Source organism: Stegodyphus dumicola, chromosome 7 (assembly GCF_044657685.1).
Source record: "Stegodyphus dumicola isolate Sdum_Otavi_A_Nest chromosome 7, ASM4465768v1".
In the NCBI taxonomy this organism is placed as follows: domain Eukaryota; kingdom Metazoa; phylum Arthropoda; class Arachnida; order Araneae; family Eresidae; genus Stegodyphus; species Stegodyphus dumicola.
The window spans coordinates 12,968,209-12,994,885 of NC_140774.1; the positions used below are offsets into that span (position 1 = coordinate 12,968,209).

Genomic DNA, 26,677 nt, shown 5'->3' on the forward strand with positions numbered 1-26,677 from the left:
ATATCTCCTGCATCCAAGTCTTTGGGTTGCTGCTGCATTAGTTTTTGTTGCATGAAACCTGACACTGTTGTGATAGAACAACTTGTAACTCAGAAGGACAGCATATTTTCAGCAAATTTCAACTTGACACTGCTACAGTACATTGCTGTAAGATGCACAGTCCCATTTATTCCTCACCTTACAGTCCACTATTCCTTTAACGTACATTCTTCCAGCATAATAGCCATTTTCATTCTGCCTTCAATGACTGAAATTGATCAACAAAAAGCATGATTTTGTTTTGACCTGATGGTATATTTTGAAACAACTAATAGTTATTTCTTTTTATCTCACAGCAGCCTGGAATGTGTATGCATCAAATGGTAACTAGTGATGAAAAATGAGTGATATAAGTTAATGTTAAACATGAAAAATACCGGACCAGAAAAGAAAAAGCTCCATGAAATGTCAATAAGGCACGCTGGTAGGGAAGGTGTTACTCATTTGCTGGCAACAGCAGTCGAGTTTGATACATTATGAACTATACCAACATTAGTAATAATTTATCCACCCACCATTTGAAATGTTTCTTTCAGTACTGGTAAAAAATATCCTATCTGTTACAAAGTAATATTCTATCAGGATGACATACAAACTCATCTAGCAAAAATTTCAAGAACTTGGATGGAAGCTTTGATCCCACCTACCTTATTTTCCTTAACCTAGTTCCATTTAACTTTAACATTAAAGATTCTCAGCTTTGTTGAGATTTTATGTTTTTAACTAACTATGGGAAACATGAATGGATGTTTAGTGATTTTGTTAAGTACTCACAGTTGATCATAGGATACAGTAAAAGTTATTAGCTCCAGTATCGGGAGGATTAGGAATTTAGCAGCAGATGTTCAGCTTTGTACTTAATATCTATTTTCCTAATCTTCCCCAAGGAACAGTCTTCATAACTTCATAATATCAAAAATTCTATTAATCATACTATGGGAAGGGAACTGGACTACATTGGAGACCTAGTTAACAAAAGATGTATTTCAAAATTCACATAAAAGCAGTAAAGAATAAATTCAAATACAGTTTAATCCCTTTCCTTTAAAACTGAATGAAAATGTAAAAACTATAAAATAAAATTATTTTATTTAATATTATTATTATATTGTATGTGAAATGCATACTTTTTCCTTCAAGCTAGATCAAGATCTAAAATTTTGCAGAGAAAGCATGCAATGCTTGTAATATCAGCAATGCTTTTATGCATACAAGCATTGCAAATATTAGCTACATATTTAAATTCATACACATGTTCAGTGGTTCATCCCACTGAGACTTACACTTGTATTCACCTTATGAAATAGACATGTAAATATTTGAATCCATAGGACTATGGATTGGATTATGACAAAGCGCATTAAAGCTTATATATTTAAGGGAAGGTATATTTTCATAGAAGACATCCTATGGAAATTGACTTGTAGTCAGATTACACATCGTAAAAACCGTGAAAACTCTTAAACTTAAAGACTACTGGTGTGCTTAGTGGTAAGATTGCTGAACATTGGTTAGTTTGAGATAGGTTTAAATCTTGATGAAAGGGTTGGTTGTATGAGACTTTTCGTAGTTTTTCACATAGATAACATGAATACAAGCCAATTTCCCTTGCAAATCTTTTACGAAGGCATCTTGTTTCTTAGGCAGATAACCCTAACATATTTTGCCGTAATGTACCTAATTCAATCCAGTCCTGCAAATATTTATTTATCTATTTCATAAGGTTTATAGTATATGCCTATGCACATTTTGTTTATGAAAGATTATGTATACAATTTAAGGTGAACATACTACAGAACTGAACTACTCTTGGAAAACATTTTACAAATTAATAATAAATACAATAAATAAAATAATCATTACACCCATTTTATTTTGTTGCAAGCATCCTGATATATGCAATCACAGCTAAAATTTAACTATCGGAATAATTTCACATTCTATATAACATGCATGGTAAAAATACTTCGACAGTGCCATTAGACAAGGTGATGCATTGGCATGCATTCTCTTCAATCTGGCACTAGAAAAGTAATAAGAGATTCAAACATTAATACCAGAGGAAACATCTTTAATAAACTGACACAGTAATTGGCTTTTGCTGATGACATTATCATTATCGTTAGAAACCAGCAGCACTAAAATGGGCTTTTATATCTCTAGAGAAAGGCGGCACTCAGGATGGGCCTGAGAATTAATGAAAATAAAACAAAATAGATGCCATGCAATAAAACAGACTTCAAGGACACTCAGAAATTGAAGAATATAAATTGGAAACTGTTGACAGCTTTACATATATAGACTCTGAATTTAACAACAGGGACAATATTACTATAGAAACACAAAGAATATAAATACTATTCAAATACAAAGAGAAATACTATAGAAATACAAACAGAATTACTGCAGCCAATGGATGATTCAATAGAATACAAAAATATATGAAATCAAGTGTAATTCAAAGAAAAACATGGGTTTTATTGTATAAGAGCCATATAAGACTAATTTTGGCATATGCATGTGAAATTTGGACCATGATGAGCACGAATGAGGATATGTTGGGCGTTTGAAAGGAAGGTTTCAAGAAGTATTTTTGGAGAAATACAAAAAGATGGTATGTGGCATAGAAGATCAAATTTGGAGCTATATTGCTCATATAATGAACCTGACATCATTCATTTCCTTGAATGCCAAAGAATAAAATGCACAGGCCACATTATCACAATGGATGAAAACTGTGCAACAAAAAAAGATTTCAACATCAGACCGACAGGCATGCGGAAACCAAATCTAAGATGTTACACTGCCTATAAAATGACCTACTGACCTTACAAACCCAAAACTGGAAAATGCTAACAGGGAGAAAACTGACCTGGGAAAAGCTTCTTGAGAATGCCAAAGCCCACCCTGGGCTGTCGGACCATTGTCGAAGGAAGGATATAACACGTAATAAAGGAAGAAAAAATGGGACATATTAAAAGATAAAAGCTGGCTTTTCAACTAAAAGTTTCTATTAAATTTTTACATAAAATCATTTATTAAACTTTATATACTATACTCTTAGAATTAATATAAAAGAAAAACAATTAATTACATTAAGTGAATATTCATTGAGATTTTAATATAGTAATACATATGATATATTCTTAAAAAATAGTTTCATGTATTATAATACCATATATATAATGTCACCACCATCTTCTTGAACCACAGGTCTAATTCTAGTTTCAAGCAATTCTTTTATCATCTGTACAGTTTCATCATCATCATCATCAACAGCTAATGAATGAAAATTATACAATTAATAAATAAGAAGAGAAACCTACTTTTCATATAATGATTTTTTAAAATAGATTAAAGCACACAAAGAACATTTTCTAAATAACCAAGGCTGTGTTTCATCACAGTTAGAATTCACAGTATTATTTCCATAAGTTGATGTTGTTATATAATAACATTAAACCATTCAATAACTTTTATAATCATTGGCAAAGCAATACCATTATGAGTTTTATATTTAATAATTTATACTTAAGTACATAAAAGTACTTAATGCAAAAGTTCCACATAAAACAAACATTATTGTGTATGAAACACATTACAACCAGAAATAGTTATATTACTTACTCACTGTAGTAAGAGTTAGACACATACTAATTATAATAATAATTGAAAAACTGGCAATATTAAGTCACTTTCCTTAAGCTAATTAAGATGAACAAACTTCACAAACTTCCGATTTGAATTTCATACAATATTATATCAATCTATGAGATCTAAAACTCACTACACTCTGTAATAATACGGTACAAAGTCCGAAATCCGGACTCATCGGGGCTTCGGTGATTCTGGATTTTTCTGGATATTAGATCATCAGTTTAAGTTTCGTAAGATGGCATGTACAAATTATAAAATTAAAAATATGAAATCATGATTTATGAAATAATAAAATATTTATAATCTAAAGCAGTGTTTCTTAACCTTTCTAGCGATTTGCAGCCCATTGAATCTGAAAATATATCTCCGCACCCCATTGAAAAATGTGTTTTAATTTTTTTAGTCTAGAAAAAAACATTTTTTGCGAAACTTATTGTTTATTGAAAAACATTGTACATTTTATATAAATACAAAACAATATTATTTTTATTAATGACTAGTCTGTTGTTGTTTGTTCATTATTATACTGGCGAAGCGAGGTTCCTTTTTTGAAAGACATATGCGTAAGTCATCACTTGCATTTAAGATATTTCTCACTTTAGTTTTTATATGCAAAAGCGATGAAAATCTCATTTCGCACAAGTAGGTGGTAGCAAAGGGTAAGAGTAACTGCAGTGCTTCGTTCGCCAACTCTGGATAACATTGTAACTGTGAACACCAGAATTGTTGCAATTCTAATTGTTCGAATTCCATTTAAACATGTCCACTTGCTCATATTTCAATAAGTTAATCTTTTTTCAGATCACTATCATCCATCAAATTTAAGTCAAATAGAAATGGATCCAGTATCCATCTCTGAGTTTTGGTAATACTTCCGGTAGAAAAATATCCATTGAATGATTCGCTCAATCATCTCAAATGTATGCTGGGATAACATTCTCCGCTTGTATTCCCACAAAGTTTTTTTTCTTTTCTCCGTCACCTAGCTGCCGGGTCGCGTTCGTTTGTAGCGTTTCATGCCCTTTCGTAGCATACTGTATACACCCATCGGCACCGGCTCTTTCCTGTGTCTTTTGCCGATAAGTGAGCTAGGTGCTATTAATTTTTATGAGCTTCAATATTGGGGACACTATTGCAGATTTCAAATATTATAAGAAATTTAATAAATGATATTTAATAATTTTTATGATTAGGTAGGGGCTTCTCTCGCACCCTCAAAAATACATTCCTGCACCTCTCCCCAGTTAAGAACCACTGATCTAAAGGGTATCAAAATTTACACAAAAAAAAAAAAAAAAAAAAAAAAAAGCTTAATGTTTATTTGTTTGCCTCATTAAACATTTCTTTCGATGTAAGTTGCTTAAGTTGCTTCATTTTTTGTGCTAATACTTTCTCTTTAATTCTGTACACAGACATAATCTCTTGTTTAGTTACATTGCTGAAGTCCTGTAACTGCTGTGTCGAGAATTCCAAGTAACTTGTCAGTTGAAATTTTTTCGTTTTCAATAACTTCTCCGTCACTTTCTTCACTATCAGTAGCGGTATTTTCTGGATCTAGAACCATACTACAGATTTTGCCATTTATTAATTGATTGATGATTGAGAAGCATTGTCATCACAATGAAAAACTTCTTTTATATCATTTTCATTTGTTACCGCTTCTCCACATTTCTTTACAAAATCCGTTAATTGGAAAATTTCACCTTTGTTTTGTGATATCTGAAAACCTTTAAAATTTGAAGCTATCATCATGAAATTTAGCTGTTGTTTACTATACATATTTGGCTATGCATCATGAGCTTGGCAACTAACAACAAGTTGTTCTGTTAAATTTTATCTTGCTACTATCACATACTGAGACAATTAAGCCTGAATTGTATTAGTTCAGTTATTTATTATACTTATGCCTATTTCTTGCACATGCTTAAAGCTTATCAGAGATTTGAATAAATAAATTCCCACATATACTTAAGCCTTATTGAGGGCCAGTGCTAGATATCTTACCGCCTGATGCAGTCTCTGTGGGTCCTAAATTCTCGACCCGGTGCGGGAATACGAGCCCTGGCACTAGTTCTGGGTTTATGTGAATAACAAATTAGTTATTCTTAATTTAAACAGGCCTAAACATAATCTTTGGGTCTATGAGTGTCATCAACAAAATCTATTTTTAGCATATGGAAAGATATTTTTGTTAAATATTTTCTCGTCAACATTTTTTGTACATTTAACTTAAATCTGCAACAACTGCCAAGCATAATGTCAACATAAAAGGTTACCATACTCATTTATTATTTAATTACTAACACAAAAAATTGTTTAGACATCGCTACATGAGTCATTACTCAAGTTGTCATGTGTTGATAAACATGCAGTGATGAAAGGAAAGTATAAAAAATAACGATTCGCCAGGTTGGTGTCAGGTCAACGATGTATCTATGTGGACAGTTTAGGTTTGAGATGTGTGCCAAGCAGATACGCAGAAATGGAGCCAAATTTATGCCAAAATGATTGTTTCTTCAATAACAAGGTATTTTATTTAGTGTCGAAGTGAAATTAAGAATCGGGACTCTCCAGATGTTTTATTATGCATGGAGGGGGGGAATCAAATGCGCATGCATAAAGCCTAAGAGAAAAAAATGTTGTTGGTGGTTTTGAGGTCTGGATTTTAGATCATTCCGGATAATGGCCGTCAAGATTTCGGACTTTGCACTAATACAATACATACAAGTATGAACATATCTAATTGGAATTTACAAATTCAAATAAAATTTTACAATATCGATCTACGATATTTTAATCAAAGTTTTTTCATGTAACATATTTAGAAAAGCAGTTTACATGGCTCCCACATTCTTCTCTGAATGGTCATATATAAATATTTATAATTTCATGGAAATAAGTATACTTCTTTCCTATTTTTCCTCTAGAGCAATGAAATTAAATGCAGTACTTTATGGACATTCATTTTGGGGTTCTTATGTTTTATCGTAACCACCTTAGTAGAAATTGTCAAATTACCAGAATGTGCTGAGCTCCGGCAATCATGTGCATACACATTCTTCAGGCAATCATAGTCATAAAATCTTTCAGTCAAGCAACACTGCCATTTTCTTAAGTGCTCTTTTTGTTCCAAGTTTCAACGGTTTATAGAGACAAATTGAGATATTCTTTTTGTTTTCCTTTTATGCCTGAGGTGCAATTTAAAAATGTTCGGTTGTATACTCTGCTAGTAACAGCAGAAATTGTCATAAAATTTCTGCAAGAATACAGTATTTTTACAGCAAAGTCATTAATGGATGGAATAATGACAATATTTTGACAGGCAAGCCTCCTAATAATGCAAAAGTTATGCATGATGCCTCGTTTGTGCAATTCTCTGATGTTTTTTAAGCAAAAACATAGTGCTGTGTACATGAGGAGATCAAAAAATAAAATTACAGAACGATTTTGAAAAAAAAAAAAAAAAAAAAAGTTTTATTTTATTTAATTATTTATTGTATCATATAATCCTCATTTAATAATATTTTGTATTTTAAATTACTAAAATGTTTCTATATATATTTATATATATGTGATAAAAACTTGGTGAGACTGCTGCATAATTAAAAAGATGACACACAAAAGAGAGACTTTATAGACGGACGTAGCCTAATTGAGCATAATCTTTATTGCTGAACATAAACTAATTATCAAAACCATATTTTTCATTACATGTGATCATAGGTGCAATATGCACACGACAGTTTTTTATAGATTATCACATTTTAAATAACGGTATAGTTAGCAGTATGACAAAGCACAAATGAAATGCAATGATTTTTCAAGCGGCAACAGAGCTACAAGCTAACTCCACATTTATCCAATTTGGCAATCTGTAAAGAGAAAGGTGTTGGTTTAAGTTAGAAAGATTCCAGTTCTCAGAGTTTAGATTCCAAAATAACTATATCATCAGCATTGCGCAGGCCATGCAAAATGGATTGATCTAGAAATGATGCAATCGAGACGAGTTATTACAATTTTTAGGATAGAGGGGAAGAAGTAAGAGATTACCATTAGTTTAAATTATACTTCTGATTTACATACTTTTTTTATCTTACTCATTTACATAATTTTTTATCTTACATACATACATATATATATGTTGATAATGTTTGCTGATTTAAAGTAAATATCAATAGTTTGAGAATCTTATTAAAAAAAAAATCATGAAAATCACCAACTTGCACCTGATAAGAAACTTTCACCTTTCCATCTGCAGAAAATTGCCAAATTGCGCCAGGGTGGTAGCGTTAATACGCAAGTACCCACTTTTGCTAACAACTGCTGGATATTCAACTTAGAGAATTAACAGTTTCACTGTGTATTATTCACTGTTCAAAATATTAGCTAAAATTCAAGAAGTTATGCAATTCAAAAGTTATGCAAGTGACATAAAAAGAGTTAGAAAACTCAGGAATTAATAAAATCTAAGGTTTGAAAATGCAACTGATTTTGGTTAAACTTGATTATGAGTTAATTATTCACCCTGTATATGGAGATAGTACATTTTAGATACTGATTTATTTCATAAACTAATGCTAAAGAAGTTCAGAATTAATAATTTAAAAGCAAAATTTTTCAGTTGCTCTAAATGTTAATAATAAAGACAATTTAAAAAAAATATTTACTATATATACGCACGTATAAGTCGACAATTTTAAAGGGGAAAAGTCAAACTTCAAAGTAGGGTGTCAACTTATATACAAAACCTTTAAAAAAAAAAAAAAAAAAAAAAAAAAAAAAACCACAACTACTGCTTTTGATTGATGACATGTCAGTGAACTTGATTATTAAATATATCATTCATACAGAAAAACACAAAATTTTTATTTATTCTTTCAATTTTATTTATTAGTTTTTTATTAAATTTCTTTTGATTTTATTTTCTATTTACTAGAAAAGTATTTATTTGCAGATTCTGACTTTGAATCAGAATTAGAAGGATTTGATTGAAATTCTCTGAAAATGTTGTATATATTTTAAAATTTTATCATGTGCTAAAATGGAAATAAGCAAATATTCGCTAAAGTGAGAATGTAATTTTATCAAGTTCATCGGTATGCTGTTTTATCGGTGAAAAATTCATTTTTCCAAAAATTTTTCTCCAGAGTCGGGGGATCAACTTATACACGGGTATATACAATAAATATTTTTCATTTCTCTTCAAACTTGCATATCTTTATTTACAATATGCACAAAAACAAAATGTAAAATTTTAAAAGAAGACTTCTATTTAATTCAAATTAAATTAAGACATTATTTCCTACAGTACTGCATACTGTGCTCAACTTTCTCAATTAATTTAACAACTCCTTAAAAGAATATGTATAATAACTATTTTAAACATTATTTTTAAAAATTTTTAAATGAAAAAATAAAAATGTGAATAAATTAACTACAAGCTTCATTTTACTTGGCCTAGAAAGCATAAAAATAAATCCAGATAATTAAAATTCTTCTGTAATTAATACTTTTATAAATGTTATGTATCTACATACATAATTTAAAAAATTTCATTTTGCAAGAACTCTATCGTTACTAAACCAGATAAAAGCAACTGAATTTACAATTATTTTACAAATGAATTTTGATTAAATTTTAAATTTAAATTGAAGTTTTTTTACCTCAGTTAACTCAGTTGTGACTTAAAAATAATCTAAATTCTTCCCCTCCCCTCCAAAATATTTATTGAAAAATATAGCTACTTATATCAGATGCTGGTGGATCACATGTCACTACTGGCAGACCAGTCGCAAAAAAGTCCATAATAGCAGCAAAAATCTGTGGTTTTAAAACCTTCCACTCAATGTCATCATCTGACTAAAAATGAACATAAAATTTAATATAATAGTAAAAATAAATGCAGCAATAAAGGCATGTAAAACTGTTTTCTAACATAAGCCTTTTTATTGCTACTTTGATTTTCTCTGTTTAATGCATTTTTAGGGTCAAACATATGTGAAGCATGCCAAAGTGAAGTTTAAAACCAGCAAGAATGCAATCTTTTTTTTGACCTAGATTTTGAATAAAATACTACTGATGTCAAGGTGATCATACACAGGCCCCTATTCTTCAGCAAGGAAAAGAAAAATTTCAAAATGGCAGAAGTGACAATTGTTTTTACACTGAAGAGAAGTGACAATTGTTTTTATACTGAAGAGAAGTGACAATTGTTTATGCTTGCTTAGCTCCCTCCATTTCTTTTTTACATAAAAACAGTTACTGTTCATCCCATTTTGCAAATTTTCTTTTTCCTGAAAAAGAAGGATCTGTATCTGATCGCCTTCATAATTTTATTCAAAATCTATGACATGAAGGTGTTTTTTTTCGTCTAATATTTTTAGAGGCCTGAATTAGAAAACACAATTAAAGTACCATATCACAAAAAAGCAATTTCACAAATTAAATTTTTGCTAGCATGATGTTTAACCACTTAACAGTTTCTTTTTTCCGTCATATTATATAATAAAAAAAAATTAGCATATTTTTGATAAACATTTTTACGAAGAAATTCATTATATAAACCCAAATCAGCAGTCAGAACTATTAAAAGTGTTGAATTTATTGATTTATGCTAGTTTTTAGTTTAATCGTAAAAAGCACATTTTCCCCTAAAGTTGGCGGTGCTACTTTGGTAGATCGTTGCACGGATTTTGGGGAATTTTTTTGGCGAGCGATACGACTTATGGTAAACCCATTCCTGGACAAGTTACTTATGGTAACCGATACTTTGTCGTCATTTTATTTAAAAAATAATGCGTTTTGTTATGCATAAATTCTTTGTTTTAAATATTATTTATGGCTTCTAAATATTAAAAATCAATTTAATTTTATATTTTTATTTGAAATAAAAATTTTATTGTTTATGACATTTTCTATAATTTATGTTGTGGATGATGTAATCAATGACGTCACCTTGCTTTAAAAGTAATTGGTTTAATATCTGTAATTTTAATCTAATGTTCATCTCTTTGAATTCCTTAGATTTCATAAGAAATGGATATGTCCCTTTCAAAGATTAGTGTTGATATTGGTAAGTACCAAGAATTATTGGTATCGGAATAAAAAAAAAAAAAAAAAAAAAAATTGCCCTTTAAGACCTTATTTTCGCCAACCTGGCTTTCCCAATCAAAGATTTATTTATAAATTGCTACAAGGGTCAGAGGAAATTTATTTTAAATTTTTGGAGGAAACCTGGCTAATTGCTTCTTCAATGAAGTGTGAAAAATGTGGATCACAGATGAAGATGGTTAGAAGAGCCAATTCTGAGGACGGCCGTATATGGGATTGTGGTCACGGTGGAAGAAATAACTGCTGTAATGGTAAAAAAAGTATTACACATTTCTCCCTTTTTTTACCGGCAATAAACTAATTGCTGTCATTTTTAGCTCTAGTGTACAAAGTGTTACTTATTTACTTATTTTAAAGTATTTGAATGATAGTAATATTTTAATTCTTTTAAATGTTAGTATGATGGTTTTTAATTCGATATTTAATTTACGTAATATTTTAATCCAGTTAAACATTGGCGCAATGTTTTTATAGAGATGTTTCTATTCTATTTCTGTGCTATAGGAAAGTAATAATTTAACCTTACTTTAGCATTTTATACTAGTAGTAAATGTATTTATTTACATTTGCCTGCCCTTTAAAAAAAAAAAAAAAAAAAAAAAAAAAAATTAATCCATTATTTTTAACGATATTTATTTTTTTAAAGTTTCGAATACTTTACTATGGGCAAAATAACGTAAAAACAGCGTTTTTCAAGATGGCTGACAATTGTAAAAACCGCACCAACAATTGCGGCAAAGTAAATTGCCAAAAATCTGTGTAACCATCTACCAAAATAGTATCAAGTTGGCTTCTTTTTAACAAGTAAGCGAACTGGAAAGAACACTTTACAAAAATAAATGTCAGAATTTAAAATGCTTTATTGTTATTACATATCTGTTCGATTCCAAAGAAGAATTATTAATATCAAGAAAGAAGGATTATTAATATCAAGTTCACAAAAGTTCTGAATTTGCGTTAGATTATCTATACTTTCCGTTTCTTCATCACTAGAAAAGTCAAACAAAAAACTGTCATTACTTCCAGAATCATTCAGTGAAATTTCAGATTCACTGAATAGTATTCACAGTAGCTGGAACACTGAGCTAGTGAAAAGAAATTTCACGCATTTACTTGCGTAAAAGAATTCAGTAAAACCTAACCTTGAAACCAGTTGTTTTGCAATTCTAACTTTATTGGATTACTAGCACTATCTGTTATAAACATTACACACTAAACAAGCAAAAAATTCGTGCAAATCAGTGTATTAGACTAAAAAAAAAGGTTGCCTCAGTGCCGCTCAGGAAAATAAAAAAGTGCCATTTCCAAGTACCCGAACGGCGTTCGGGCAAAACTGGGAAGTGGTTAATCAGTAAAAATTTAAAAACCATTTTAATTTCTTTTTTTTAAATACTTGAAAATTAAAAAGAGCATACAAAGTCCTTTAGGTTTCGGCAACATGATAATAATAAACTATAACTTTTTTTCTAATAAGAATTGATTCCAAATCACAACTTTCATTGAAATTTATTAAATGATCATTAGATACAATCACATAAATCCATGATGTTAAACACAGACTTTTTTTTAAAATGTTAATGAAAGCTAGTTATCCCTTTTCTACTTAATGACAAATTCTTGTATAAAACTAGCAGTGTCCTTACAATATACCCATAAACCTCCTGTAAAAAAATAATGACTAAAATCTCTTGCTCGAATTTTTTTTTTAAATATAATAATCATTCATAGTAGCAGTAAAACTAAAATTACCAAGCTGGAGAAAAGCATACTGTAAAGCAAATGAAAAATCTGGCATGAATTTTGCACTTTTGATCTTTAAGATCAGAACAACAAAAAATAGCATTTCTTATAATAAGTTTTTATCTCCCTATTTAATGCATCAGTTCTGAATGCAATATATTCCTTTTACATTTTCTACCCTTTTATAGTCAATTCACTTCCTTAAATTCTCTAATTTCAGATGAAAAGAGTTTTACAGCCCATGGCTTGTCTTAATCTTGTTTCTTCCTAAAACAGACTTAAAATATATTAAGTCTCTTATATAGAGGGAAAATTAGCAGCATCCTTACTCGAAGTTAGAAGGTTTTTGATTTCTTCTACATTCAATGAGATGTATCAGGTTTCATTGATTATAAGCTCAAACCTCATGATACAACTACTTAACAACCCATGAACTTGTTTTTCTTCTTTCTTCTTTAACAGATAATGTTTAAATCCCTTTTCAAATATGTTTTGTTCATGTATTGAATGGATTATTACACTCTTAGAAATTGCATTCAGAAATATTTTTAGTGGAGTGAATGCCACATGCACGCCATATTTTAATAATGGGTTAATGCTGCATGTTCCTCTACTATCTATTATGAAAACTTATTTTGATCACAAGGTACTCACTGTATATAAGAAATTAGGGGGAAGATATATAATACTTCACTCAGCACAAATTTGCATAATTTGAAACACTTTCCATGATATGTATGTACATTGCATCACCCCAACAGCAAAATTTGTGAATTTCTAGTTTTCTCCAATTGCTATGCAAAGCTAAGATTATATGTAATTCAACATCCCAACAGATAAAAATAACAATTTTATTAATTATTCTGAACCAGTAAATTACTTTAAATCTTTTTTAATCTTGGATCCATTTCCTTACACTTTTGCTGATTATCATATGAGTTTGTGTTGGCAATTATTGCCTTGACACAGAAGTACATTATACTTACGTATTTGACGGCATATAAAATGCACTTTTTTTCCTAAATTTGGTCTCAAAAAAGTTACCTGTGTCTTATGCGTGAAGGACACAGGTTAACTTTAAATACTGAATGCTATTTTTAGCCCGGATAAAGGTCTAGACACGCATAACTTTTCCTACATCTTCCATAATTATTTTGCGCATGCGTGAAATATCTGTTGCCAAAAAGCACCAAAGCTCAAAGCTAATGTCGAAGTTCAAACAGGTTCGATGGTCACATTACGTCTATGGAGCCTTTGACTCAGCCGAAACACGTGTTGGTATCGGTGCTTAAAATTATTTGTTTTAAAAAAATACCCTGGAAAATATGACTACAGGAAACAAAAGATTAAGCTATACAATTCAGTATAAACTAGGAGTGTTAAACTATGCCAAAGTGCATGGAAACAGAGCAGCAGCAAGGGATTTCGGTCCACCACCTACTGAAAAAAAATAGCTTGCCGTTTGTTAATTTTCCTTAATAAAAATACGTTTGGTAACTGCATTCAATGATTGTTTATTTTGCTTTTACAAAACGTGAGAACTAAAAGAAATTACATTTTAAGTTATTGTGGTACCGCGCTATCGCACAGACTATTGAAACTTTTTTTCCTTGTGTGTGGCCGCCTAAATAAGGGTGCGTCTTATATGCCATCAAATACAGTACATGCCGAATTACTTATTATAAGAAATATGATTTAAAAGAAGTAACAAAAGATGATTACGTGTATCACACTGATTACTGAATCAGATAATTTTATTACAACATGCCAGCATGTGATTAGCACTAAACGTAAAATTATTTCCCAAATGCCACATTATGTGCTGCAAATGGCATTTTAAAATGAACCAAAATAAGAAAATAATATACATTATTTTTGCACGAAATTAGTCACAAACAATATACACATTAGAAATGAATTTATTACAAGGTGGTAACAATGATATTATTACAAACTATACATTTTAGAATGTTATTCATGTATAAAATCATAGCACAAAATGAAACTTTGCTTTAATTCACAACCACATACATTTGCAACTAATTTCTCACCACTCCAATACCAGTATACATACTCAAAACATAATGCTGACTGACCTGGAGAATAAACAATATGGCATTATTTTTCCAATGCCTGCAGATGACTGGCACCTGAGATATCAGCCCACACTAGATGCCAATGCATGATTGGCTCTTCAGTGATAACACGACATCATATGACAGCGCATGATTGATAGCATACATGTTGATATGTTTTTCAAAAATACAGAATATTCATTAATAATTAAAATTACCAACACACATTGCTCAAAATAATAATTACAAAAACTTCTTTCCTCTTAATCATGTCTGCAGCTTAAAATTTCCTTTTTTCACACTGTTTTATGCTATTAAATCATTATTCATTAACATTATCCTTTCTACAATAAGCATCCATGGGACTTGTCAACTGTCAATTCTCTTCACATAAGATCTTTCAAATTATAAAAGCATCCTGCTTAACAGGTAACAAACAGAGAAATTAAAAAATAACATGTAATTTAAAATTATACAACCGTTTATATCATTAGTATATTCTATAAAAGATATTTCTAATACCATATACAGCTATGTACCTCCACAAGAAATTTGTTTATTCATTTATTTATTTTAGGTGCATATATTTTGCTTTTTTAATAAGTTGCAATGACAAATGTTTTTTTAATAAATTGCAATAACAAAGTTGATTGTATGATATTTTTTTAAAAACTTTTATGCAAGCTTAAAGAATTCTATGTTGAGATGTTGGATAATTTAATTTTTTTAATTTTTCAAGTAACTTGATCAATTTTATACAGTAAAAGCTATTCAGGAAGCTTAGGAAATGCCAAATGCCAGATATGTAAAAATACCAGATAGTTTAGAGTATAAAAAGTGCAATTCACAGAAGAAAAAGCCAAATGAATGGATTTCCAGTTTAAAATTATAAAATCAGTCATCTTATTTGTTAACTTAAATGCTCAAAGCCTACATTCAAAATTATGAAACTTTTTTTTTAAATGTACATGAAAGATGATGTACATTCATAGGCCTTATTCAAAACACAATTCATAGGCCTTACTCAAAACATATAAAGTCACATAGTGTGTCTCATTAATGCATGAATCAATTAATGCATTAATGGATCTGTTAATTTTACAAGTATTCTACTGCCTGCTGTACCACTGAATCTGGGTAAAAAAATTTAACCTTTTTTTTTTTTAATGCAAAGTAAAAAACAGATAACTAGCAGTTAGCATATATTGTTCTTTACAAAAATGAAAAGGCTTATTGTGAATTAATTTGTTTTAATTGGCACTAAATTTATTGTTTGGCTACAATTTTTGCTTCTTGAGAAACAGAAGTTTAAAACCATCAGTGTTAGACATACTAATGAGAATAGTTCTTGTGAAAGCAGACACGGCAGCCTCTTGCTTAATCATGTGAGCACACTATTGTGAATTTCGGAGTGTCTCCTGTTCCCGTGCCATATTAATTCCTCATTTTTTTATCTATGAGAAATATTCCAACTCCAAGGAAAATTTCTTGGAACAGCACAATAGCAAAAACAGCAGTTAGTAATCAACATCTTCTGAAAGGGAGCAGTATAATTGCATTTACATTTTATAAATGAGATTCCAAGTATAACAGTTTTACAAGTCTCTCATTTGCTTCAATTCTTGCTTAAAAAAAGCTTCTAAAATTATAAAATATTTTTGTTGCTTGAGCTTTCTGGTCAACTGAATGCTAGTAGTTGGGCATTTATAATATAAAAAGTTGAGTAATTTAAAATTTTTAAAGTAATTTAACAGAATTTTCAGTATTATGTCTCATATCTAGAAGAACAAAAGGCACTGAAATATTTACATGTTTAGACAAACACAATGATGTAATACAATTTCTCCAACTCAAAGCAAGGAAAAAGAGACATGGTTGCGATTATTTTTGCACAAAGCCATTAAAATTTGCATATAAAAATCATTCTTCTAAATTTTAAAAAGAAAATATTTGTAAAATACAAACTAATACAAAATTAAATATGAAATGTTTTTATAATTTATGAATAAATTGATAAGAATTAAATTGCTCATTCTATAAATAACCAAATTTATTACCTTCGAAACAGTAATGAAATCTGAACCAAAAAATACAGATGTTACACCTTCTATTTGAAATAATTGCCTAGCAAGAGGAGATTTGGTTGCAGCCATGGCATTTGGGACATCAAAAGTACCAGACTCTAAGACAGGAATTCCAGGCACAAATTTAAGGCTATTTGGATTTGGTGTTTCTTGAGTCTGTATGAAGAGTGATCTTCCTAAAAATACATAACATACAATCGTAACTTTTATTCAACCATAAGGTGAAAAATTAATCTATAATTTATATCAGTATGTTGCAAATAAAGGATGCCTTCATATTAATAACATAATAACTGCCAAATCCAGTTCTGTCTAATATAAAATAAAACTAGTACATCTATTATATAAAAAGTTGAAGATAATTACATAGATTATATACACTACCCTGACACTGAAAATGTAGAAATGGTCTGAAAATTATACAAAGTTCAGGGTAGGCACACGTCATTAAGTTATGTGAATGATATGAAACATGCAATTCTCCAGCGCACGTTGAAGATATAAGGGAAGGAACCTGCCGAATGTTCAATTTGCGTGCCATTATTTCTTCTAGGGAAATCATTAGAAAATTTGTTCTTATCTCAGAGAACATGCGTAACAGCAGAGAATGCCAGGCTGTCATCAACGGAGGCAGTTCCAGCAGGCAGACGATTTTATGAGGGACATGATGATCGGACTGAAAAGGGCAGGTTGATCCATACGTCAAATCTCTGACAACAGCTGGGCACGTCCACAGTGCATTGGCTGTGGCAACAATGGTTGGAACAAGCAAATGTAGCAAGTTCAAGAGGTGCGGTGTGGCCAGAGTGATGTCAGCATACATAGATCGAGGCATCTGCTGACAAGCGGTGGTGCAGCCACCAGCCACTACCTCCATTTTGCAGCTTGTTCAAGATACTCTGGAAGTTCTCATATCGACCAGAACCATTTGCTGTTGTTTGGTGGCTAATGCACTGCACTCGTTGCATCCATCAAAGAGAATACCATTGACCCCCCACATTGGAGATGCCAACATCTGCAATTGTGCTGGCTTGAGCAATGTGAACAATGGAACGGCACAAGATCTTGCTCTCAGATGAGTCACGCTTTTGTTTCTCCAATGATAGTTACCACATATGAGTGTGGCATCAATGTGGAGACTTGGAATATGGGAGCAATTCTGGAATGCCTCACCAAGCAACAACGTGACATCATGGTTTGGGGCACGATTGCATACTATTCCAGGTCACCAGTAGTTCATATTCAGGGCACTATGACTGTCCAACAATACTTCATGATGTACTTCAGGGAGTGCCCAATGCCCTTTATCAGCAGGATAATGCCTTACCACACATAGCTTGCCTCAGCCAATGTGCAAAATGTACAGATGATTCCCTGGCCACCGTTCTCTTACCAATCAAACACATTTGCCTGCCATTGCCATGTTCAGAAGACAAACTGTGGCAAGTGGGTGACAGGGAATGGAAAGCCATTCCTCAGGACATCATCTGTAGTTTCACTGCTTCTGTACCTAATTGTGTTGCTTCATGTTATCGCCGTCCAAGGTGGTACTGAGTCAACGCTGCTCTCACTCTGTATTACAAATACCATTTCAAAATAAAGATTACTTATTGTTCATTGCTGTCTCTCACTGTCTGCCAAGTTTCATCACATTCTGGCCACTCCTTCTTTATGTTACATTTTCAATGTTAGTGTATATTACATTTACTTGCATATCCCGCCTCTTTTCCTACTAATTTCTCTGCTTGAAAACTGTGTGGGGAAAAATATACGGTGTATACTATTTGAAGAGTTGGCTTAAATAGCACACTAAAAAGCAAACAGTCTAATATAATTACATTAGGTATTTCACAAGACTTATCAGTTTCAGTATTACTCTTTTTAGTTACACAAATACATTCTTATTTGTACATACACTTTACAGTGTTATAATACATTAGACTTTTCTAAATCATAGGGAGATTAAAAACTAGGTAGAAAATATTTGAGGGGAACAAATATGTGAGCAAATATGGTACATAATATTTATGGTACTATTAAAACCACAAAAATTTACTAATAATGTACTGAAAAAAGAAAACAACAACATCTAAGTATTCTATATCACAAATAACACATTAAGTTATTTATTATGGCAAAATTATTTATTAAGCAATGATTCTTAACCTATTTTCCCTTATGCACCCTTTTTTTTCACCATGCCTAGAAGATAACCCTCCCCTTCCTTTTCAGAACTTTAAACTACATGCATTAAATTTAGATTGCATTTTAATCTGTTTTACAACTAAAACAACAAAAAGTGTAGAAAACATACACAAGTACCAAAACTTGAATAAAACTAGTTTTTAAATTTATAAACTAAAGTTAAATATTTAACAGCTAAACAAAAGGCTGATTGCATTCCTCATCCTAAAGCTATAAAATTCTATCAATTGGACATTCTATCACATTCTGTCATCCTGTACTTGAGGACTGTCTGACATGCTTTTATGGAGGATTTTCTGAAACAAACTGACTTATATCCACATTACACACAAGTAAAATCACAAAACTCCTTGCAGCCAGCTTATGCAGTGGCAGGGAAGCAAACTCCTAGCAGTGTAGAATGATGTTTTTTTTAGATCCCAAGAACAAGTCTTTAATGTAGTATTAACATCAAGAGAAAAGCTTACTTAAACTAATGTTGAAATATATTAAAATCCATTGCAAACCCAATAATATGGCTTTGGCAGGCTAATACATAATGAGAAGGAAAAGTTACATGAGCCCCCAACATAAAATCAGACCATTATTTTTAAATATAAACTTCAATAACTGTACACAAATACTTAAGCCATATCTCTCCATATAGCATCATTTTATGTCATCATTTAATATTCCTAGCTAAATATATTATTTCTACTAATTAAATATTTTCTTCTTACATTAAAATATAACTGATAAACATCTTTTAATTAAAGATTAAGAAAATAAAAAAGTCTCAAGTTCTTTGAATATTTTTTTTTTTTTAGGGGGGGGAGGATATTTATAACTTCTTCAGCCTAGTCATGCTTAAAATACTCTTGTCCTAAGATTAACACCATTCTTAATAAAGATTTCAGTTCTTAAAGCAGACCTGATAAATTTTTCTGTCGATTACATTATTTTTCGACTGCAGATTTCCTGATATCATCCGTCAGGTGAAATTTTAATTCTTAGAAAAATAACTTAATTCTAAAGATTTTACTTTTGGAATGAAGAAAAATATCTAAAGGGCAGCATCAGATAAGCAAACATGGTGGTTACACATTACCATGAATCAAGAAATGATTCATGTACAAGAACATTGTTCTCAATGGAAAGACGAGAATTATCTCTAAGCAGTTTAGCAGTGCCATTATGACAAAACTATCAGACCTTGAGTTTTTATAATGTTCTGCGACCCTAATATACTTGTAGTATATACTTTTCCAAAAAATAATATTTACCAAAATATGGACCTTATATGCATGATAGAAGTAAGAAAGCGCTGATGCAATGTATTAAAGAGTGGATTGAGCCTTGTACAACTATTTTTTTTTTTGGATGGCTGGAAATCTTACAAGGATTTAGGAAAACAAGGCTTTGAACATTTATTTGTGAACTATAGTATGAATTTTGTGGATAGCGAGTCTGGCTGTCATATAAATACCATATTGAGCATTGTACAACTATTTTTTTTTTTTTTTTTTTGGATGGCTGGAAATCTTACAAGGATTTAGGAAAACAAGGTTTTGAACATTTATTTGTGAACTATAGTATGAATTTTGTGGATAGCGAGTCTGGCTGTCATATAAATACCATAGAGAGCACGTGGCGGCATGTTAAAGCTACGTTCTACTGTCCGAAGAAGCATCCATTATGGTAAGTGCATTTTATTTTATTGTTTTTATTTTGTAGAATGTTATATTCATTGTTTTTTTACTATGAATTTCTGTTCTTATTGTTGTTTTTTGAATTATTTGTAATTTATTTTAGTTAATTTTGTTGATTTGTGAGCAATGCCTAGATTGTGCAATTTGTAGATTTTTTTTTAAGTTTAAACAGAATGCTGTGTACATGGTATTCTTTGAAATTTATTGTTGTTATGTTAATTTATTAAAGCAAGGTGTGTGTAGTTCATGGATTTCTTTGCTGTTTAGATTGTGCAATTCGTATATATATATTTTTTTTAAGTTAAAATATATCGCTGTGTACATGTATTCTTGTTAAATATTTTTGGTTAGAAATTTTACGTTTTTCCTATCTAAATTTTTTGTTTCGAATTTTTAGCTTAAATTGTGTGTTCAAAACATGGTTTTTGCATGTGCGAAAGCCACGTTTTTGAGACATTTTAGGCTTAAAGTTCGAAATGTAGACAAAAAATTTAGATAGTAATATGGCACGGGAGAGTTTCTCGCCAAAAATATTTGGCGAGAAATTTGTCGCTAAGTGAGGGCGCATATAAGAGTAGTTCCATTTGGTATTTATGTGTTAAAGAAGTAAAAGCTAAAATTCATCAAAAAAGAGTCGCTATTGTAACCATATAACTTCACTAAGTTTTAAGAACACCTGTAAACTGCATTTTAGGAATGGAGTTTTTTTTGTTAGCCTATATTTAATGGTGCCCCTTGGATTATCACAAAGTTGTTCCTTTATTTATGGTAACCTGAGTAGTTGAATGTTATGGAAACCTATTATGACATGATTGGTATGTTGTTTCATTCATTTAAAATGTAGTTTATTGAGATTATATATTTTTTCTTTGGCTCTAGTGTAGAAGTGGGTGGTCCTTTGACTTTTTAAGTGAAATAGATCAATGTGTACAAGAACAAAGTCAAAGAATTGCCCAAACTCGGTGTCCATGTACCACCAAAAATCGCCAAGGGGCACCTGTAAATATATTTTTTACGTTTTTATTTTTTTGAGTGCATAGTTTAATTATTGGTATATGGATTTTACTAAAAAATTTAGGTGATGCTATTAATTATGGTCAGAAATGGAGTTCTTTAAAAAATATCCAGCAGGTACAGGGTTCATGAAAATGATTGAACAAAAAACATAGGAGTAGAACAAGATCCAATTTGAAATTACACTTAGCAGAGTTCATGTGGCAGCAGCTATATCTCAGGGTAAAAAACCATTCAAAGTTAATTTAGAAGTTATTGCAAAACATTTTCCCCCTAAAATAAAGTCAGCCTATCTTTTTCTGCTAATACATAAGTACCTTCATTTTAGCATCCCCCCCCCAAAAAATAATTCCTGATAGAAATTAGTCTTAATACCTCAACTTCTTTTTTGGAGAGAGGGGGTCATAGAAACTTTTGCCAGTATTATTATGACTGAACTTTTGTCCCATCACCAATGATAATTTGATCATAAATATTTTGTCTTCATTTGCACACAATTTAAAAATCTCTCACAGCTTGTAATATATATGAAATTTGAATCAGCAGCTAATATCCGAAAGCTTTATTTTTTTTAAATCTGAATTACTAGATGTAAGAACAACTTTACAGTAATTCAGTCAGTAGAAGATGACAAAATCCAGCCGAGAGATTGCAATTATAGATCTTTTCTGTTGTACAATAACAACTGCCAAACAGTTTTCTATAGAAAAATATGTGAAACAACTTGATAATGGAAAAGATCAAATTCTCATTTATAAGAAGTCATATGGAGCTGACGGAATAAAGACAAAATTCCATTTGAACATATCTTTGTTGAAACTCATGCCTACTGGCTGCCTTATTAAACTAAATGTTATATTCTTTTTTGGCACTCTTCTATTATCAGGATCAGGGACCAGATTCGGAAATGTGTATGCATGTATGTATGTGTTCATACATATATATACATGTATACACATACACATGCATACATATACATGTGTATACATATATGAGAGAAGTAATGAATCCCTGAACTTTATTCCAGATAAAATGATGTGCCAAGATTATGTGAATCCTCCTGTGAACTATTCTTGAATTGTCTTATCCTGATGGGGTCACCAGCTATTATGTCAGTTTTATATCTACCAACTTTCTATTCATTTTAATAGTTTAGTAATAAAGTAGTGTAGTTTATATATTCATCTTTTGCTCAAGTCATCCATACCCAACATACGTTTCTGAATCTTGTCCCAATAACAGAAGAGTACTTTTTCCTCATGTAATGGAGTTCTTAAAAAAAAAAAAAAAAAAAAAGTATTGTTAAAATAATTAAAAGTGAGTTACACTACCTGAGGTCTTTGTCTGTTGAAATAAATAACTTGAGAGAAATAATTCAGTGCTTTCTGATTATCTGCAACCCCTATTGAAAAGCTGCAAACTTGTTGATGATTTTAAACAGCACTCGTGAGCTTGCTGGCAACTTCGGACAGAAATTCTTGTATGGGTATTTTTACATCTATTTCAAGATGCATCCAGTGCACTGCTGCTTACTTTTTTTTTTTCATTTTTTTTTTCCAGATAAAGCATGCACCTTCTTGGTTTTTTGCACTGTGTTTCTTTCACTGAATGATGCCTTTACCAAATTATGTTCCATGCATGCTGAATATCTGAGATTTTGACTTCAATGATGATAAAAATTGCAATATGCCACAGTGTAATGCTAAAATGCTGAATTCCCATATAAGGAATCACATTAGACAGAGAAAGAGTCACACTAGTGAAATCTGAAGACGTGGAAAGCCATATGGTGAGATGCTATGCACATACTTGGGTTAATACATAAATATTTTTAGTTGACATAGAGCATTACCTTATTTTTTATAGTTTTTAGTGGGGATGGAGATAATCAGAAAATAGAAATATGTTTAGAAAAAATTTGGTAGTTCTGGCCTAGTCACTAAAATTGGCAAAATCTTAACTATCCAGCCCTCAATATGTAACCTTTAAATGTCCATAAAGGTTATGAAGGGAGCATTTTTAATGAAGAAATTCTAAAAACTTTACCATCATGTTTTCCTAATATGAAAAAAATCTGCAATTATTAACAGTTTCTCAAATTGTCATTTGAAAATCTGAACGTATGATTTTGCAAGTTTCTCTTTAAAAAAGTGAATGCGACTTTATTCAAGACTAAATGCAGTTGTTTCAAAACTGCCTACAGTCTTTGAATGAAGTTCATAGGATACATATAATTACTATGAAAGACAGACAATACAAATAAATGTTTTAAAAACTTACTAATTTGGTAATTTCTCCATTCTGTATTTGAATATCTTTTGGGAGATAAAATAAGTTTCTTATGGCTATATAACCTATTAGCTTTCCAAAGGCTAAAAGAGAACTTTTATTAGATGTTATATAATATAAAATTTGAACACTATTTCATGAACTAATATAAACAAGAACAAATATGAATAGATAATGTAATATCACATCTTATTTTTGAAACAGATTTCTTTAAATACTTGTTAGCAAAAACCTAAATTGTAGTATTTTAATTTAAAGATGTCTGACTGTTGACCGTGATGATTCTTAAGCAATTAAACACTGCAAGTTTTAACCTATAGTTGGCGTTGGCAGGTGGTCAAGGGCAATCGGCGTAAGATTGCTTAAGAACTTGTAATTTTGTAATAAATGCCACTACAAGAGGAAAAAATAAATGCATGTTTGAGCTTGTGATAAATCATGCAGTAACAGGCAGAATTAGAAAAGTTGCTGTTCTATCTCGCCATCTAGTGACGAATGAAGATCAGAAAAGGTGAATAGTAATGAAATGAAATTTTAAAACACAGCATAGGGGCTGTGGGAAATAAAATACAAAACGAAAACAACATAATTAGACGAATACACATGAAATATAGAATAAAATGTGTAAATAATAAGATGAAAATAATAACATTAAGTCCATATCCTGCTTTGCCAGGAGAAACAGAGACCAAAACTGTTTTATCAGTTAATTGAATTAATTTCAGAATAATTACAAAGATTTACATTTATGTACAAGAGCTAGTAAGCTGCATTGTGGAAAAACGTGCTCAGTCGCTTCTAGGGATGCTGAATCGTTAGATATGTGAATATTCTGAACTTGCAATAAATTTGTAGAAATTACATGCATTCATCAGCATGAAATCTTGAGCATGTGAGATGTCAAGATCTTGATTGAAACGGATATTTCGCAAGAACTAAGGGCCATTGCTAATGTTTCTGAGAGTTTTATTTAGAAAAACACAGACTTTCTTGGTGCGCTTGCCCAAACTGGAGCTCCGTATAAAAGAATTGGGCAGATACAGAAATGAGTAACGAAGACAATACAACAAAATATAAACGCGCAAACCAAATATATGCTATGTGAAAATGCAAATACAAAAACAAATAATTAAATAACCGAAAGCTGTCTTGATTTAAAATTAACACTTCCATTTTATAAACAGCCACCTTTTATGAAACTAACAAAATGCTGAAAAAAAATCATGACGTGTCAATTTTCTCTTGTAAGGAATTATTACCTAGTCCTCAGAAAGGCGGGCAAAAGAAAGTGATTGCTTTGCATACATGTTCTCAGTGCATTGGTAGTTCCCATGTCTCATGCGTTTGTTTACGATTGAATTTAATGTCAATAATAAGTTGAGTTGCTTTCTTAGCTTCGACACCGGAAGAGGCTCTATAAAAATGATTAACAAGTGAAAACTTGCAAATTATCTTCAGATTCTTATTTTATTGTATAATTACGTTAAACAGCCTATATATATTTTGCTATTAATAATTAGTATCCTAACTTTTGAGAATGCAGGTAAAGAGGAACTTCTTATTGGATGCAAAATCCTTTGGTCTGAAGTAAGTTTGCACGCTCGCACTTTCAGTAAATGTAGGGTTATATTTCTCATAATTCGAAAATTTTATTATGTTATTCGATGAGGGGTAGGGCTATGGCGCCCAGGCACCCTGGTGGTTAAGCACCACAGTTCAATGTATAGTAAATGTAGGAGGCTTTCAGTTTATTATGAATCTACATTTAAATACGCAATCATAGAGTTAAGATAGTCTTTTAAAAATTTATAATGTGCTCATGCTAATGCATAAAGTGAGCCGGTAACTAATGAGGCAAACAATATGGATGTACACTGCCTGAAAAAATGGGGGGGGGCAGTTTTATTTGTCTCGTTTTACTGGGCCAAGGCATGGCCAAGGAGGTTCTTGTACTGGGCCGATTGACGAAATTCAAATTGCGTTTTCCGTGTCTCGAAAGCGTAACTTAATATATGTATAAGTTTTATATACAGCATTGCTCTACTGTAGGTATTTTGACACAAAATCGGATTATGGAGAAATTTAAAAATTTATCTTGGCGTAATGGCGCAAACTGAAACTTAACAAATTTATAGCAAACTATTTCTTTTCCTTGTACATGAGCGAAAAAAAGTCATCATTCATATTTTCAAATAATTTGAACAAAGTGCCTAAACCACATTTGGCGTCATTCTCACTTATAACAAATATGTCAAATTTCAAAACGCGCCAATATGTAATTTCACGTATATCTTAGGAAATTTTGAATAAAGAACTCTAATTTTTTGCAGATTTTCTTAGAAAGACATCTACTTTAAGATGATAGAAAAAAATGTACAAGTTCATAATTCAAAATTTTTTCCGAAAAATTTATAGTTAAAAATACAAATTTTAAGAATACATCATAAAAAAATGGGCGAATTTTATTTAGAATGAACCTAAACTTCGAATTCTGGAAGAAGGAATGAAGTCACTTTAATAATAATAATAAAAAAAAAAAAAAAAAAAAAAAAGAGATATAAATAAATATATATCAAAATCAGTTAACATTGGGGAGCTAAAATTTTAAGAGCTAATTGTTTAAAAACTAACATAATAAAACCATTCATGCGATTTTTACAAAATTTGGCAGTTTTTCGTAATTTGAGTCGAAGTATCGAAATATGGAAAAAAATTCGCATGTCATTTCAGAAAAAGTCAGATTTTTTATCAAAATAACTATATTAGAACAATATTA

The 26,677-nt window shown here is 30.9% G+C and overlaps 1 protein-coding gene across 1 annotated transcript in view; it reads right to left on the reverse strand.

Moving 5' to 3' along the window:
• LOC118199344 (NFU1 iron-sulfur cluster scaffold homolog, mitochondrial-like) overlaps nucleotides 1–25,315 on the reverse strand; it is a 31,357-nt gene extending 6,042 nt beyond the window's left edge. The window contains exons 1-5 of the mRNA XM_035371179.2: nucleotides 25,161–25,315; nucleotides 23,893–23,984; nucleotides 16,679–16,881; nucleotides 9,441–9,555; nucleotides 3,215–3,318 (exon numbers count right to left, since the gene is read on the reverse strand). Coding sequence (XP_035227070.2) covers nucleotides 3,215–3,318; nucleotides 9,441–9,555; nucleotides 16,679–16,881; nucleotides 23,893–23,984; nucleotides 25,161–25,234 — 588 coding nt within the window. The 5' untranslated portion in view covers nucleotides 25,235–25,315. The remainder of the gene's footprint in view (nucleotides 1–3,214; nucleotides 3,319–9,440; nucleotides 9,556–16,678; nucleotides 16,882–23,892; nucleotides 23,985–25,160) is intronic.
• Nucleotides 25,316–26,677: the final 1,362 nt, after the last annotated feature.